Below are 13,016 nucleotides of genomic sequence, written 5' to 3'. Positions count from 1 at the left end.
CGTGTGACAAAGCGTACTATTAATGTGAAGTAGCAACCTTAAAGTAACGATTAATTCAGAAAGGAAATTATCTCTCAATAAATGGTTTTACATGTGAAATCTGGCGCAATCCTTTACTCTTCCTAGTACGCAGAGTTTTAACTTCAATGCAGTTATCAATGGTATACATCGGATTCTGTAAGGTTCATTGTAAATCAGAAAGAATTTGTGGCTCAAGTCTTTCTTCTTATGTGACAATGAATTAGCTTTAACGAGAAATTTCTGACCAATATATTTGCTTTACCGTGTAGTTTTCTCCTTTTGTCTGCAGGAGAATTTAAATTTTTAATGGCCAGATCAATTATGCCTTTGTGTCGAAGTTTACTTGTATTCGAAAAAGGTACAAGCTCTCTGATTCCGTTTGGTGGTTCTTCATTCTTCAGTACAAGAATAGGTGGTAAAGCAGTGGAGTCATGAGGTATTTCATTGAGGCCGTTTTGAAATAGGTGTAAATATCTGTCCTAATACTGATGCTTTCTGTGACAATACAAGTCTGCAAAGCTTCTTGATTTCTTTCATAATCCGTTCAGACGGGTTACAATGGGATCGTCAGGGATACACAGTACCCATAGCTTGTCATCAACAGTGCAATGTTTGAGGAGTATGTTGTTTCTAACCAGATAATAATGACGAATATGCGTGCGTGTCTTTTCATGCCATTTACTTTTGATGTCTTCCCAAATCGGATCCTTATCTTGTTCATAAGCAATGTCTTTTAAAGATGTAGTGATGAAGTTTTCAAAGGCTACTTTCAGAATGTAATGAACACTCTTTATGATCTTCAGCTAGTCGGGCGCACATGTTTAAGTACGTAAATTGGTGGAAGAGTGTGTCAGCAGTATCAACAGAGAAGTGAAGTTGTGCAGTGAGGTGTTTAATTGTGATCCGTCCATCCCCTCGAATGAGACAAAAATGGTTCAAATGGCTCTGAGCACTACGGGACTTAACTTCTGAGGTCATCAGTCCCCTAGAACTCAGAACAACGTAAACCTAACTAACCTAAAGACATCACACACATCCATGGATGAGGCAGGGTTCGAACTTGCGACCGTAGCTGTCGCGCGGTTCCAGACTGTAGCGCCTAGAATTGCCCGGCCACTCCGGTCAGCTCGAATGAGAGAGCCTGCACGCGTAAACGTTGCAGGACTCACTGCCGGGAGTCCGTAGACATTCTCCAAGCGCCTATGAATATCTGAGATTCTCTGGTTTTCCGCCAAAACTCAATGACAGCTCTCTACTTGGAATGCACCTCCGTTATAGACACCATTGTGAAATCTACGAATAGCGTCGCTACCTGTCAGAATGTCATGAAACTATTGGGTCTAAAGCTGGAACATTCCGCATTTTGTCAACTGAAACCGGCCGAGAAAAGTTGTGCTGCTTTCTCATTCAACGAACTTCGTATGTCAGCATTATTCTATGAGGAAGTGAAGTACTGCTATTTCTCTGTAGAAAACAACAAATGTAGATTTTTAAATGCTGCAATCATTTTTATTCATTTCTCACAATTGTGATACATAAGATATTAGAATCATCGCAGTGATAACCTACATCCGCTGACTGTTCGCAAATGGGACTGCAGTCACTGGTGGTGTGTCCCGGCAGCCTTCGCCGCTGCTCTGCCAGCCTTATTGGCAGCTGCCCTGGCTTTGGCGGCCGTCCTCAATTTGTGTGCTGTTCTGGCTTTGCCTGCTGTCCTGGCTTCGGCATGAGCCGCTGTCCTGGCGAGGCCGGCATGTGCAGCTGCTCCTTTCCGTGACGCTAAAAGGAACAAATGACGTTCGGTAATTACAGCTCAAAATTGACAGCCAATCAAGCTCAAGACCTATTACTTACCAAAAATAAGGAACCCACTGATTACTCTGCAATTGACACTTGAGTGTTTTGTAGTACATACGAACACTTATAGATTATCTCTCTACCATTCCACTCTAGAGTAGCACACTGGAAGACTTAACACCTAAATCACTCCGTGTCACTTCTTATTTCTCTTATTTTATCACGATAGTTGTTTCTCCTATGTAGGTGGGAGTTAGCAGCATATATTGGCTTTCGGGCGAGAAAGTTTGTAATCAAATTTCGTGAAAATATCTCGCCACAATGAAAAATGGATTTCCTTAATGACAGTAATCCCAAATCGCTTGCCAGAGTCGTACAGTCTCTTCCACATCGCGAAAGCTGCTCTTTTTCGCTGCCCTTGATCAATCCTGTGTTGTAAGATCTCAAAACTCTCAGAAAGAATCCAAAAGGGGACAGAAAGGCGTGGTTCAGGCAGTCTTTTAGTAGGTCTGTTGCATCTTCTCAATGTTCTGCCAGTAAAACGTACTTGTTGTTTCCCCTTCTCTCAATAAACCGAAGTCGACCATTTGCCTTCCCTATCAAAGTGTTCAACATGCTGGTTCCATTTCATATCGCTTTTCAAAGTTACGCTCAGAAATTTAAAAGGCGCTACTGTGTCATGCAGGGCACTACTTAGCTGTATCCGAACATTACAGATTTGCTTTTCCTACGCATCCGCATTAACTTACATTTTTATACATTTACAGCTAGCTCTCATTCACCACACCAACTGTCTAAGTCATCTTGTATCCTCCTACAGTCACTCAACTTCGACACCTTCCTGTACGCCACAGCACCATAAACATTGCTGCCCATCCTGTCAGCTAGGTCATTTATGTATATTAAAAATAACAGCGGTCCTATCACACTGCTGTGGCGCTCCTGACGATTCCTTTGTCTCTGATGAACACTCGCAGTCGAGGACAACCTACTGGATTTATTATTTAAGAAGCCTTCGAGCCACTCACTTATTCCATACGCTCGTACCTTCGTATATTCGGAAATATAGAAATTTGGAATCAACGTGCTGCTCTTCATCGCAGTTTATCATGTGAGGAGAGGTCAAGCTGATCTCGCTCGAGCAATGCTTTCTAAAACTGTGCTGATTCTTGGACATAGGAAATTTATTATGTTCAAACTCAGATTATGTTCAAAAATTATGCGCAATCAAGGGTATTAGTACGTAATTTTGCGTTTCCGTTCTTTTATCCGTCTTTTATACAGGTGTCACCTGCGCTTTTCTTCCAGTCGCTTGCGACTTTGCGCTGGTGGAGAGGTTCGCGATAATTGCAAGTAAGGGGCCATAACTCAAGTCTTTTCACTTCTGACGTATTGTTCCTCAGGCGTCGTCATGTGATGTGCTACAGTCAGTGGTCCAGCTCAAAAGTTCGCCGTATAATTCCATATAATCATTTGGAATGTACTGCTGCGTATTTTCTAAGTCTTGAATTTTTTGAACTTTAATTGGCACCTGTACTGATGGTAAGCAGGGTGTTTTGGTGGAGCAACAGGTTCTCGCAGATGTGCCACGAAGAATGTGTGACTCACTAACCCGTTGATACACATCAAACCGTTGACGAGCGCAACTCTGGCACTCGCATATGCAAAGTGGAAGACACTGCTGACTGCAAAGTTGTATCTGTAAAAATTTAGCTTGTTCCTCGTTTCTTCAGAAACTCTCGTCTTCTTATGAGATTTTGTCCACCAGTCTTTAAAATCCAGAATCCCAGATGTGTGAACTTCAGTGACTGTAAGTTTTCCATGTTTTATGCTGCTTTATGGAATGTGCTGTGCTATTTGGTGAACTGATAACATCCTGAGTAGCACTGACTTACGGCCTTTAAAACAGACTGATTGAAACATATTCTGTTCATAAGCTCTGCTTATGTGTAACAACGCTTACAACGATTTATATTCTACCTTCACACGCTAGCCATGGAATCACAGATTTATTACCTGGTGATATATTCTCTAGGTAAAGAAAGTCATAGGTTTTCGTTGTTCAGAAATTCCTAAAATGCAGAGGACGCGAAGGCTGTTGCACTCTCGGTTTAAAAGGGAATACACTAATGAAGACAGGCAAAGGTGAGGAAAGATTCATGCGTCTGTGAAAAGATCTACGCGCAAAGCATACAAGAACTACCACCGCCGTACGTTAGCAAAAAGATTTGGACGAGAACCAGAGAAAACTATATGCAAAATCGCTAAACAAGTCTAAGGCTTCCATCCAGTCACTTGTTGACCGGTCCGGTGTAGCAGTAGAAGATAGTGAAACTCAAGCCAAAGTTTTAATTTCGTCGTATCCCTCTTTTTCGCGTCTCGTCTTCAGTATAACTATAAATAAATTCAGCACCACACATTTTGCTCCTAATAAACACACCACAAACTCGGGAGGCACGAGTCACGCAGCAACTAGCTCTTCAACTGTTTGCACTCACAACACTATCGCCAAATGTTCAGGTCTAAAAGGGTACATTTCAGTGACTTACGCCCATTTAAAACAAAATGTGATTTTCAGTTGCATGTTACAAGGCATACTCTGCAGCTTAGAGTTGTGTTTGTGGCATTTAATTCACTAATGTGGCCAAATATCAACACTTCTTTCAGTGCCTTCTTCCTAAACTTTTTTAAAGGGCCAATATTTTCTGATTTTAAAAGACCATAGCGTTGTATGTTTCTGTATTCATGAAATAATGTATACAGCAATAAAAAGGACACCTATACTACTTGTTCACAGGAGCAGACTTTCTTATTTCTGATATTTTTCTTCTATATCAGGTTTTTTAAAATTTCACGGTAAGTTGATTTTCTTGACTTAGGCTCTATTTAAAAAAAACACCGATTCATAGTTATGGGTTCGTTTGATCACTGAACTTTGATATATAGAGCGTTCATTGTAAATTACTGTGACGTTAACATCGGTCTGTTTGCGTAATGACATGAAAAAGAATCCACGTCTGGAGATGTATCCCTTATGTGCTACGGGAGCAAACTCTTCAAACAATGAAATTAACTCTCCTGCAACGTCTAAATGAAAGACAGATAATAATTTGCTACGATTATGTGAAGTAGGAAACTTTAACCAAGTGGTCGGTGAGGTAACAATGCTCGGTGGTACACAAAAAAGTATACAACATTCGTGTGTCGCAATGAACATTTCGTGTCTCTTCTTACAGTTATGTTCAGCAGTCTTTTTCATTGGCGTAACAAGCAGTTGCAATAGTGGCAGTTGCTAGCATATTAGTTCTTTATTCACTAATCTACTGATTATTGGAAGGGTATTAAATTATAACACCTAATTCACTCAGTACCTGTGAAAGAGTTGAAGACCTTAATTTATATCATTTTCCTTGTTCTTAGAAACGATGTATCACTGAACTTGGGTTCCTGTTCAGACACTATCAACATAGAGCTGTCTACAGGTTTTGTACTGTACTCGTTGAGTGTGGCCCTCCTGAACCCATTGATTCCACATTCGGGCGACAGTCGCGAGGTTCTGACCGACACGAGCACCAATACCATGGAACGACCAATCCCAGTCTTGACAGACTGCGAATCTACCTCTGTCGAATTTCATCAGTTGTTGGTAGTCGTTTCCCCTTGTTACACGAGACAAAACACGAACTTCTCACAAGCAATCAACATAGAAATCTGATTCCTGAATGTGAAGCTCGCTGTGTAAACTTTTCTTATACACAGCACCAGTTTTTTGCCCGTAACTTCCACAGTGTATGAGTATTTCACACATATTGCACACATCTCCTCGTCCGCCCCCCTCTTTCTGTCTCATCCTTCCTTCTCCCCCTGGTGACCTCCTCCTTCCCCGTCCCTGTCACCATCTCCTCCTCCTCGTCCTCCATCTCGTCCTCCTCCTCCACCCTCTCTCTATCTTCTGCTCCGTTCTCTCTTTATCCATTTCCCCTTCACTCCCTCTATCCACATGCTCATCCTCTTTCTCTGTCCTACATCCCCTCTTTCCGTCTCCTCCTCCACCAACTCTTTCTGTCCATCTCCTCCTCCCTCGCCCACTCTGTCCATCTCCTTGAAACTGTCGCCCTTCTCTCTGTCGACCACTTCCTCCAACTCTCTATCTCCTGTTTACCTCTCTCTCCGTCCGGCTCCTACGGCACTCCCAACCCAGTTGGAGTTACATCCTGTATTATAACCTGAACTGCGTACAATTTGTACTTTTCATGTGAGAAGACAAGTTTAACACTTGGTGTTCCCAAACGTTTTCGTAAACGATTTGCTGCCAGAGTTGTCAGACATTCTGTCTCTCTTTCAAAATGGTTCAAATGGTTCTGAGCACTATGGGACTTAACTGCTATGCTCATCAGTCCCCTAGAACTTAGAACTACTTTAACCTAACTAACCTAAGGACATCACACACATCCATGCCCGAGGCAGGATTCGAACCTGCGACCGTAGCGGTCACGCGGTTCCAGACTGTAGTGCCTAGAACCGCTCGGCCACCTCGGCCGGCGCCTCTCTTTCCTCTGCAAGACTATACTGAGGTCCAGTGATAGGGCACCAGTCTGTTTCGATGGTATATCCTTTGGAATCCAGACAACTGATCCATTAGTCATACTACTGGAAGGCGAGGAACTTTACGATGGCTAGTGTGATCAACTAACTCATTCTCTTAGATCTTCTCTTCTTTTTTTTCTTTGGAACTACATGTACTGGTTGGTGTATGAAATTCCGGTTGAAACTGCTCAAGACCTACTTCATAGAACATTACATGTCTTGTTCTACGATGAAAACCAGGAATGTTTAATAAAATGAGCCAACGTTTTATGCATCAACACAAACATCTACTGTTGCGAGTCACCGCTATGAGGTGAAATAGTACACGTAAAAATGTGACCACCATATTGGTCCCTAAAGTCACATTTTCCATGTGTTATATGCGAGTTTTGTTAAACTGAACGTTGTTTTTGCAGTAATTACATTAAATTATCGAATTATTTTTGAATTAGCAATTGATTTAGTGTCGGCATAATTCGAGCCAGCAGCCGAGATTATACGATAAATACAAAATTTTAGGGTAATGTTTTAGGATTATTCCGTGAAAGCTAAATATTTTGTAGCTCTTTTTATGAACTTGTGAAAGGTAAATAATAAACTTGGATTCGATTGCCTATCATCTTAAATCTGAATCCTTAAAGACAAAAAATATGGTGGTATCTCATTCCATTCCGAGCAACATACACCGTGACTGATAATATCCGATTGATTCTACTCAATTTATTTGTTTGTACATCTCAACCGAGAGTGGTAGAGCAGCAGTAAGACGCAGACCTCACATTCGGAAGAATGGCGATTCAAATCCCCTTCATGGCATTTAGATTTAAGTGGCCTGTGATTTCCCTAACTCACTAAAGGCAAATGTCGGGATGTTTCCTCTCTCAAGATCACAACCGATTTCCTACCATGTCCTTCCACAAATCAAACATGTGCTACGTCTGCAATGAACACGTCGTCGAGGGCACTTTAAACTGAAGTCTTCCTTTCCTTGTCGTAACACTCAGTTTAGGGAACTCTCCTATATGATTGATTTAGACCTAACGTTTTGAGACCTTTTGAACATCACATTTTATGAAGACTAAGTATTAAAAATTGGAAACTGTACCCTGTTCAGTATTTGTGCCCTCGGATCCGTCCGGCGACGATCCATCGCTGCTGAACGTTTTAAGGGCGAAGATTGGGCTGATATCGGGCTCCTCCTCTTCTCCACCTCCTCCCGCCCGAAGTAACTGATATGTCAAAGCGTCATCGTAGTTGTCGCCGTCGTCATAATCGTCTTGTGCAATCGGCTTGGTGTCGTCTTGAGCCGTGGCGTGTGGCACGCAGAACACAACCAGGTAGGATCCTGCGAGCAGCAGCAGCAAGAGGCGCGACATCTCCTTCCCTGTGTGATACGGAAGACTGTCTACACTTTCCAGCTAGACTGCCGTACTGTGAAGCCGTCAAAGAATCGCAACGTCTTTTATAGCAACAGGGCGCTGTCAACTAGATACGTTATCGCTACTGGGAGGCAAATGTTTGCATGTGCAGTTCAAACGTGTGCTAGTAGAGTACAATCACCACAAATTATCTCTTACCATTTTACCGTAGTCGTTACTCCAAAAGGTCTTGTTCTTTTGCCCTTTCATGCAACAGGATATTATTATCTAGTCTGTTATATAAGGTGAACAAAAAACCCACTTCGGACGCTACAGCGCGGTCTTTGCGCGCAAACAGTACAAAAATGTGTGATAGCGTAGATTTTCCCGACGTATCAAATACTGATGATTTTCACGGGTTTGCAGCCTAACGACAACACGATATTTCGGCGGACCATCTGGCCGCCATCTTCAGGTGAGATTGAGTGCAGAATCACGCCGGAGCTGAAGAGACCTCAGATTCGGCGGCTCCTTTATACCGCGGGTACTGCCGTTGCGCGTGCGCGAGCAGGGGAAGAGCTGCCCTCTGTGAGGCGAAGAAAATGCAGCGGCGCCATCGGTGAAAACTGTCAAAAGCGAGGAATCGCAAAATTAAAATGCAGCCGGTCGGAAACCAGACCGTTGTTGTTTTATCTGTGATAAAATAGGATTCCACGTCTTGCTTAAAGGAAAACCTTTGTCTCTATTAATAATATCATCGGACTGACGTATATCAATTGATTCTCTCAACACACAATCCCAGTAACGGGAAGCCGAGGCAATATTTTGCATCTCTTTGAAGGACATATTGCGCCCTTCATTAAGACAGTGTTCGGCAACGGCTGATTTTTCCGGCTGGAGCAGACGTGTATGCCGTTGATGTTCCACACATCGATCTTGTACTATACGGATAGTCTGTCCAATGTAGGCCTTGCCGCAGTGACAGGGAATCTTGTATACCCCAGGCTTCCTCAGTCCCAAATCATCTTTCACCGATCCAAGAAGGGATCTAGTTTTGGCCAAAGGCGTACGGACGCTTTTAATATCATCGGATTTTTAAAAGGAAACTAACTGCTGGTCTCCGTGCAGTTACACACTCTGCCGGCTGCTCTTACTTCAACAACATGTACCTTAGGGCAACCAAGCAACAGGTACACTCGCTGCAACGCAAATCGTTGAACGAAACGAAGGCGCCAAAATCACCCCACCTTCGATAAAGAGCGTTGTTCGAGGTGATTTCCAGGGACTGATCTCTCCGAGAAAACAGGCACCAAAGCAATGCGACCGACAGCGCCCGGAGTTGACATTAGTCAAGTCCACCACAAACTCGCGACCGCCTTACGAGGTCGCCCCGCCGCCGCAGCTGGCCGAGAGCGCGTGTTTTCCTCTTTCGTCCACGCAAGCACGCCCTTGCGCCTCGTAGCGAATCCAACACCAACAGCCCCGAGCGCCAAACACCTGCGAGATCACAACAGGGGCAAAGACCCTAGTACAGCCGGGTAATCGATGGTGTCGCGCCAAGGAGCTGTTTTACCAGAAAAGGCGCACCACGTCTCAACTGTACTGGAGAAACCAATGTTTCGTCACAGTTACAGTGGCCATCTTCTGAGACTAATGGTGTGTTCCGTATGTGTATTACGATAAAGTTCCCACTCCCTCTGTCTTAAGAGACCAATATTGGCAACGATCTTTTTAATAATTGTGACGTAATATCATGCTAAGTGAGCAGTAATGACAAAATATAGGGACTCTGCGCAACCAAAACGAAGCAGTAGACCTGGAAGAAGGCCACTGTAATCATGGTCAAAACGTTGATTTCACTAGTATAGTATCTTTTTTTTGCGTGATGACTTGGTAACATAAACAAGAAACTCTTTATGTCAAATTCCAGATCAGATCACGGAAAGAAATAATAATCCCTGGTCAACATCTGTTGTCACAGTACCCAAAAAAGCAGAACAGCATATCAATTCCATTGCAACTATTTTTATTTAAAGCAAAAAAGAGTATCAGACGTCTACTCAATGCCAAATATAACAGAAATCTTAGATAATCTGAGCCAGAGTTGTTATTTCACAACTATGGGACTACGAAGTCAGTACCATCAATTATTAGAGGTAATATTTGAAGATCTTCCAGAGATAGCATTCTTAATCCCATCTGATCATTATTAATATCTTAACATGCCTTTTGGGCTGAAAAGCGCACCTGCTACTTTCCAGCTACTATTAGATGGCGTATTCCCAGGATTAAAACTTAAGAGGTGTATGGTCTATTCTGATGATATGATTTTTTTCTCCACAAAGATACCAGCAACGTACAGTCAGTATGTTTATGTGAAGTTTTGGATCTTTTATGTGCAGTAAGGTTCTGAATTAGCCTGTAAATGTGTCATTTCTTTTTACAACAAGTCCAACACTCGGTCATATTATCAGTCAAACTGGTGCCCGCACTAATACGCGACTTCTTGAGGCCATCAAAAATTTTCTGACACCCACTAGGGTAAAGGAATCACAGTCATATCTAGGCCAATTTCTATCGAAAATTCGTTACAAAATTCGCGGTAGTTGGAAGACCCCACACACTGTTGTTAAGAAAAGCAATAAGGTTCTAAGCCGTACGTGCAATCCTATTGACTTATCTAACATTTCTCAGCCACAGTATCATCTGGTTCAGACTTTTCAGCAACAGCTCACACACAGGCTGAATAAAATGTACATGAGGTGTGAGTAGGGCCTCCCGTCGGGTAGACCGTTCGCCAGGTGCAAGTCTTTCGATTTGACGCCACTTCGGCGACTTGCTCGTCGATGGGGATGAAATGGAGATGATTAGGGCAACACAACACCCAGTCCCTGAGCGGAGGAAATCTCCGCCCCTGCCGGGAATCGAACCTGGGTCCTTAGGTTTCACACACACACACACACACACACACACACACACACACACACACACACATATATATATATATATATATATATATATATATATATATATATATATATATATATACTGCATCCTACCGCTTCTCAGCCACTCAGCTACCGGGGGCGGACAGACAGGGGCTGTCTCCAAGGGATCGAGTAAATCAGCAGGAACCTTGCTTGGCCGCAGCCAGGGCTTGCTACCTGTGGGTGTCTGCTCGCTGTATTTGGATGGTGTACGTTTAATGTGGATAGTGTGTCTTGGCCTACTGAAGAGTCGCCAGTTCCATCTGTCTGTGCGATGCCAAACCACACTCTGGAGTTTAAGTAGGCCTGGTTCCTGCTGCTAAGATTGTTGGACATACTCACATACATCGTCTGTAATTATTCTGGGTCAAACGCAGGAATGACGGTGAGCACCAGGCTGTTAATGTTAAGTGTGTGCAGTAGCTTGAGAAAACACCTGTGCTTCGTTAGTGAATTTCGTTTGGCGTTCTAGCTGTAAGCTGTCCTGCTTTATTCTTCTGGCCACTATTTGGCCGATGCCTTTTACATGGATCTGTATCCTGGTATTATAAATGTGCCCAAGCTAAACTTTGACACTATTATAGTAACTATTCAAGAGGGATTTGTTTTACAAGCTCTATTGGTGCATGTATTTTACTTAATGTGCAAATATTGGTTTTCATGTCCACTACCAATGCATGTGTTTAGGTTATAAGTAGTTTTAATTTTTTAATAATTGTTCTTCCTTTTCCAGATTATCAGAATGAATCCAGACAGCTTGACAGGGTGGAGAAAAATTATCAGATAGCTGAGAAAGAAAGAAATTTGGAATAATGTATTTCCAGTGTTATTTGTGCAGATGACGTTTAAAAGTAATAATTGACTATGTAGCACTCAAATGATTATTAGGACCTATGGGTCCAATTATTAATGGGCCTTGCATCACAGAGCATTTGATTTTGGAGTAATACATCATCCAGGAATGCTCTATGCAAATGTACATAGTCTGAGTGACAAAGTATGCACCATGGGATCCAGTAGCATACACGAGGAGGAGTGTGAGGAAGCACAAAGCTAATCGCTCAGACTGTTTTTCGTTTGCCAACCAGCTGCCGTTCACCATAGAGGATGGAATGTCTTACAGGAAGATAAGCTACAGGCTATATCTCGCAGAACAAGAAAATCATAAAACAATGTACTGAGTCAGACCCATCATTCGATTCTCGCAGGGCACAGTGGTTGCAGGTTAGCAAAACACAGAGTAGTCCAAAATTACTGATGGGTAACATGCAGACAAGACTTCGATCATTACGCCCAGAACTGTGTTCCACTCTTACAATAGCCAGAACTCAGTCACCAAAGAATTATGCTACAAGTCTTCAATAACTATTCTTCTTTTCTGTTCTGTAAGTGAATTTTTTTTAAAACGTTTAAAAACTGTTTTGCGAAGGTGAAAAAATGCACACCAAAGCTTTGAAATGATAGGATACAACCTACAGCGAGAAAGCAGTGATACCAAAATGTCACGCAGGAAGTAGTTATGATAACCACCCCCCATGCACAGAGATGGAAGAATAAAAAATTTGTACCATGTTATCAGGGACCCACTCAGGTGATAGAAATAATATCATCAGTTAACATGAGATAGCAACTTCCAACTCGCCCCACTATAGTTCCTGTCAGTTATGTTCGTCCTTTTAGGGAAACCGTAGAGGTGTCCGCAGCGTCTTCGGAAGACGGAGGGGGTGAATGTGGGGAAAAGGGAAAGAAGAGAAAGATTAAGCAAAAAAAGCAGGAGAACTCTTCAGTTTTCCCCTCACCATGCACTTAGGCCACGAGAAGCTGTAATAGAATAACAACAGAGTTTCCTCTTGCTTCAGGGCATACGGTTCTACCCCGCCGGCCGCTGTGGAGGAGCGGTTCTAGGTGCTTCAGTCCTGAACCGCGCTACTTCTACGGTCGCAGGTTCGACTCTTACCTCGGGCATGGATGTGTGTGATGTCCTTAGGGTTCAAATGGCTCTGATCACTATGGGATTTAACTGCTGAGGTCATCAGTCCCCTAGAACTTAGAACTACTGAAACCTAACTAACCTAAGGACATCACACACATCCATGCCCGAGGCAGGATTCGAACCTGCGACCGTAGCGGTCGCGCAGTTCCAGACTGTAGCATCTAAAACCGCTAGTCCACCCCGGCCGGCTGTCCTTAGGTTAGTTAGGTTTAAGTAGATTTGTCTAGGGGGCTGATGACCTCAGATGTTAAGTCCCATAGTGCTCAGAGCCAT

General features: G+C 43.0%; 1 protein-coding gene across 1 annotated transcript; it reads right to left on the bottom strand.

The window, feature by feature from the left end:
* Positions 1-1,621: 1,621 nt before the first annotated feature.
* LOC124602564 lies at positions 1,622-7,826 on the bottom strand. Its single transcript, XM_047136332.1, has 2 exons — positions 7,511-7,826; positions 1,622-1,800 (listed from the first exon to the last, which is right to left on the bottom strand). Exons 1-2 carry the CDS (start codon positions 7,779-7,781, stop codon positions 1,622-1,624), a joined length of 450 nt encoding a protein of 149 aa, XP_046992288.1. The 5' UTR covers positions 7,782-7,826.
* Between the last annotated feature and the right edge of the window lie 5,190 nt (positions 7,827-13,016).

This window comes from Schistocerca americana, chromosome 1 (genome assembly GCF_021461395.2).
Source record: "Schistocerca americana isolate TAMUIC-IGC-003095 chromosome 1, iqSchAmer2.1, whole genome shotgun sequence".
NCBI classification, from domain to species: Eukaryota; Metazoa; Arthropoda; class Insecta; order Orthoptera; family Acrididae; genus Schistocerca; species Schistocerca americana.
This window is presented reverse-complemented; position numbering and strand designations above follow the sequence as displayed.